This window comes from Ceratotherium simum, chromosome X (genome assembly GCF_057802395.1).
Source record: "Ceratotherium simum simum isolate JZ-2026a chromosome X, ASM5780239v1, whole genome shotgun sequence".
NCBI classification, from domain to species: domain Eukaryota; kingdom Metazoa; phylum Chordata; class Mammalia; order Perissodactyla; family Rhinocerotidae; genus Ceratotherium; species Ceratotherium simum.
In genome coordinates, this window is record NC_141940.1 from 72,639,962 (window position 1) to 72,645,081 (window position 5,120).

Sequence of the window (5,120 nt, forward strand, 5' to 3'; positions counted from 1 at the left end):
CCCGGGGAATGGGGGGAGGGGCGGGGGCGGCGCGCGGCGGCCAGTGGGCGCCCGCGGTTCCCGAAGACCCGCCCCGGCTGCGGGTGGGGGGACGGCGCGGGTCTGCGCTTAAAAGGCAGGGACTCGCTCGCCGCAAGATTTTCCTCGACAGATCCTGCCGCAGTCCGCTCCCTCCCGCTCCGCCAGCCGCCGCCCACCCGGCCGCCGCCTCGCCGCCCGCCTCCTCCGCCTGGCTCCTCCTGGCTCCCGCCGCCGCCCGCCCTCTCCGATCCCGTGGACGAGGTAACGCGCCCCGGGCCGGGCCGCGCCGCCGGCCCCTCGGGCCGTGCTCGCCCCGGTGGGTGTGGCTCGGCCTCTCCCTCGCCCCGCCGCCGCACTTCGTTCCCCTGCCGCGCTCCGCCGCCGCATTTCGGCCTCCTCTCGAGGCCGCTAGCACCCCGCCCCCCGCCCTCGCCCGCAGACCCGCGGCCCCGAGCTAGCCCAGATGTCCGAGGCAGCAGGAAATCTCAATAGCCTCCGCATGGCGAACGTGGCCCTGCGAGAAGAATTAAATGCGCTTCGCGGGGAGAATGCCAATTTGGGTCTTCAGCTCGGAAGAGCCCTGGCCGAGGTTAACTCCTTGCGCGGCAATGTCTCGAGCTACATCCGCTGGCCAGTGCCCGTGGTGCCCGTCCTTGCCGAGGAGAACTTTGAGTTCCCGCTCAGTGAGATCGACGCCGTTCCTGAGGGCGAACTCCCCTTCCTGTGCTGGCCTCCCCCGCGCATGGAGCCCGAGTATGCCTCAGACGAACTGTTGATCAGCGTGATCCAGGATTGCGGCACATCGGACGGGCTAGTCGACTCTCCTCCGCTGCCCATCCCGCCCCCGCCGGTGCTGCCCCCGCTCCCATCGAAGGAGCTGCCCTCGCAGCCTCTTCTGCCGCTGCTGGAGCGGCCTGAGATAGAGCCCTTTTCTGGCGACCCAGTCTACCTGGCTGAATTCCTTATGCAGCTGGAGACCTTCATAGTCGACCATGAGGATCATTTCCCCGGGGGCGCTGAGCGAGTGGCCTTTCTGATCTCCTTTTTCACTGGTGAAGCCAAGGACTGGGCCATCTCAGTCACCCAGGAAGGAAGCCCCCTGCATGCCAACTTCCCGCGCTTCCTGGATGAAATCCGTAAGGAATTCTGTGGCCCTATCCCACCAAGTGTGGCTAAAAAGGCCATTCGCAAGCTCAAGCAGGGAGACTGTACCCTTGGCAGCTATGCAGATGCCTTTCAGTTCCTGGCCCAATTCTTGTCGTGGGATGACTGCCGCCTTCAAAACCAATTTCTCAAAGGCCTGTCAGAATTCTTCCGTAAGGAGCTCTTATGGTCAACTGAAATGGCCGACCTGGACGAGCTGATTCTCGAATGTGTGGAGATAGAAAGAAAAGTGCGTGTCCCCAAGCCAGTCCCGCTCCCTGGGGTTCGAAATATCTTCTTCCCTTTTGCTGCAGATTCTAATATCGATGAAAGTGAAGATTACTACAGTGGGGCTGAAGATGAAGAGGCACGCAGGCACAGGCTTTACAACAAGGACCAGTGGAGGTGCGTGAGAGCTATTCAGCAAGAGATGAGGCAGAAGGAGGAGGAGGACAGGAGGAAGAAGGAGGAAGAGATGAGGAAGAAGGAGGAGATGAAACAGAAAGAGGAGGAGGAGGAGGAGGACGTAGAGGAGGTGGATGTGGAGGAGGAGGATGAGGAAGAGGAGGAGATGAGGAAGAAGAATGAGGAGAAAGATGCGAATAAAGATAAGGAAGAAGAGGAGGAGGATTGGGGCCAGGAGCCAGAGCAAGAACCAGAGCAGGAGCCAGAACAGGAGCAAGAGACAGAGGATGAGACCCAAGATGATGACCTAGACGAGCTGATGGAGATGGAGCCGACCTATGCCCATGCTTCATCTCAGACTTCTGGCTACTATCATGAAAATTTCCTAGAGGCATCACCTCCCATAATACAGCCCAGCAGACGGAGGAACCAGAACCGAGTTCCACTTCTGGAGGGCCTTCCAGGTACCAATTCACCATTCTACAGTTCACCACCACTGATTCGCCGTGCAGGTCGCTTGGGGCAACGCCAAATTCGAAGACGTCCCCCGGTGCTGTTCCGCCTCACTCCGAGACAGGGGGGCCACCGGGCTGCACGTGGCCGAATTCGCGTGTGAGTGCTGGGGTGAGATGGCCACCCAGAACACACCCTTCTACTGCGTCCCCTACCCCTGCTATTGCTGCCACACCTGCCCCATTTGCTGACCAGTACTTAAGGGAGTTCCAGACCTGCAGAACCTGAAGAAGACCTGTAGAACTCCAGACCTTCTTGCAGCCATGACCAGCAAGCGACACGTGCCTGACCAAAGCCACCTGGGAGGAGAGGGATCAGCAATAGCTGTCCTCTTGGCGTGGACTCTGCTCAGTCCTGCCACAAGCTAGAGAGCAGGTTTCCGGGCCTGTTCCCATAAATGAACTGGTCACCCTCTTGTATTTCCCTTCTAGTTATTCCTAACCCTCACCTCTCCTGTGTTTAGTCACCCTGTGTTCTACGGTTTTATCCTCTGACTGGCTCACCATGACTTCACCCAATGCCTCACTGACCTGCCCCAATGAGCAAAAGGACAGGCTGCACTGAACTCCTAAAGCCATTGAGGCCACTTACTAGATATAATCGGTGGAGAGCAGGATGGTATCAAGAAAAGTGCCCAGAAGCCTGCACTTGCTTCAAGCCACACCTCCAGCAGAAGGGTCCCGAAGAGGATGCTACATCTAGCTCAGTGACAGTGTACAAAATGACAAATCAAATGGACAACTTGGCTGAGATTTGTCCTTGACTGACTGAGCAAGCTGGTTTCATCTTCCCACAGACTACTGTATCAGGGGCCTTGGACAGGGTTGCCAAATCTGGGGCCCTCTCCTCTTAGCACACTGCCCTCCTTGTCACCCCCAATGTCCAAGAGACCAATGTCCCAGGCTCTTCCCTTTTCCTTAATGTTGCCTAAAGCGTCAGCAGTTGGGTGGGGGAGGAGGCAGAGGAGGAGAAAGAAGCAGTAACAACTAACTCAGTTTGACATTGTAAGCAGTCACTCTTTCCTTAGGGACAGTGGTCTCCTTCCCCTTGGACTGCAGCCCCCAGCCAAAGGTTTTTGCAGGAGACTTGCCATCCTTGGGATTCCGGAGGAGGCCTAATTGGCCTTGCCTTCCCAGACCTCCAAAGAGAGAGAGGGCCCAAAGCCTGGTCTTTAACTTTGACTTAAAGGATTCCTTAGTTCTGAGAGGAGAGAGGAAGGTTCTCTCTACAAGAGACTGCACCCACTGCAGCCTTCCAGCTGGGATGTCCTCAGGTCTCTCACATGGGGGGCAAGCCATGGCCTGGTGTGGGGCTTTGATTAGATGGTGAGGCTTAAGAGGGGGACTGCTTCCTAGTAACTTCTGGGACTTCTAGGTGCTAACCTAGGTACCCTTAGAAAGTCCTGCTGCTTGCCATGGGTCCAGAAAACACTGCTTCTGTAGTGAAAAATACACATTATGTCACTCTGGCCACAGAATGCCAGCCAAATCCACTGCTGACTTGAACTGCCCTTGACACTGAGCTTCCTGCACAGTGCTGGCAGCTGAGCGAGTGCAGCCAAAGTGTCTATGGCCAGAGGGAAGAAAACATGGTAAATTAAGCCTCTGTTCCTCATCGGAGTCTGACAGATAACCTCAGCCCAGCCTTAGAATTTTGAGCCTGGAGGCAAGAGGTAGAAGCTGGAGAAAGAGGAGTCACAGAGAAACCCAGTCCTCCCAGCTGCTTTCTGGTGAGGTCTCTATTCTTCAGTGGGAGGTAAGAAGCCCTTTTGTTTATCACATATTTCTCAGCCTGGAGATCAGTGGAGCTGGGCTCCTATAACCTGTTGCTACCTTTTAAAAAGCCGCCCCCCGGCCCCCACCCCCTGTGAAGAGAAAAATAATACATAGTCATTATAGAAAATTTTGAAAATAGAGAAAACTGTAAGGACAGAGAACCCCAAACATTCAGAATCCCACCACACAGACGCAAGCACTATGAACACTTGGCTGCCTTTCTTTCTAGTGTGTCCTCGCATCTTTTCAAAGCTCAGATCATCCTGCAAGCTCTTGATCAGCAGGATTTAAAATGGCTGCCACCTATGCAGTCATGCATACTGAATAATTTATTTAAGCATTCTCCTAATTTGTTAGACATTTCAGTTGCCTGGTTTTCCCCATCCCCATCAGTGTAGGAGTCAACAACCCTGTAAAGAAAATTTTGTCTGTTTTTCAGCTCTTTCCTCAGGAGAGAGTTCCAGAAGAGGAACCACCATTTTTCGAGGCTGTGGACCCTGTTTGGTGAAGGTCGACACGCTGGTCCTGCTGCCCATGTCCCTGCCGGAGAAGTGCAAAGGACAGGTGCCTTGCACCCCCACCTCCAGGGACCCCCTCGGCACAGGCCCCGCCTGTTCCCATGGTGCTTCTCACCCTGAGCCCTTGCAGCCTCAGCCAGGGAAAGAGCTGATGAGCAGTGAGCTGGTTTCTGGCCCTCTGGTGGCAAGGGGACTTGGACTTCCCTTTGACCTTCTTCCCCTCTTCCCAGATCTTCAATATTTGTTGTGATGTAACAGCCATAAGAGCTGTAAGAGGAACTATGGGCTTTGGGTGCCTTCTTGGGTTGAAAGAGGGGTTGGGGGGGAAAATGCATGCAAGGGTGTGAAGGCAGCCCAAGGACTCCCAGAGACTCGGGAGGAAACTCGTTTGAAATAAATGTGTTATTGTGATTGTGTCATTGTTGCATTACTGTGTTGTGAAGATAAGAAGTTGTTCTGTATGCTAAAGCTTTCTCCTCAATAAAAATATCAAGGGTGTGTAAAGACTGTGTCTCTCTGGGTTATTGAGTAAGCATAGATGGGTACCCAGTAGGCATCAGGTACTTCCCAGGCACCTTGCCTGAATCAACCCTAACCTGAAGCCTTGCAATCCTTACAGGAGGAAACTAAGGCCCAGCAAGGCTCAAGGGCCCTACCTAGAGTCCTACACATTTGTGGATGGCAGAAGTTGTTGGGAGGGAAGCAGAGGGACTAGACATCTTGAAAAATAGCATGAGTTCTCCAC

At 54.8% G+C, this 5,120-nt stretch overlaps 1 protein-coding gene across 1 annotated transcript; it reads left to right on the plus strand.

Moving 5' to 3' along the window:
* The first annotated feature begins 111 nt into the window (after window positions 1-111).
* RTL5 (retrotransposon Gag like 5) lies at window positions 112-4,879 on the plus strand. The gene is made up of 2 exons (XM_004439840.3): window positions 112-3,837; window positions 4,297-4,879. Exon 1 carries the CDS (start codon window positions 485-487, stop codon window positions 2,183-2,185), a length of 1,701 nt encoding a protein of 566 aa, XP_004439897.1. The 5' UTR covers window positions 112-484; the 3' UTR covers window positions 2,186-3,837; window positions 4,297-4,879.
* Window positions 4,880-5,120: the final 241 nt, after the last annotated feature.

Bases quoted from the DNA above. Each gene is read 5' to 3' on its own strand.
- RTL5 (XM_004439840.3), top strand. From the start codon at position 485: ATGTCCGAGGCAGCAGGAAATCTCAATAGCCTCCGCATGGCGAACGTG.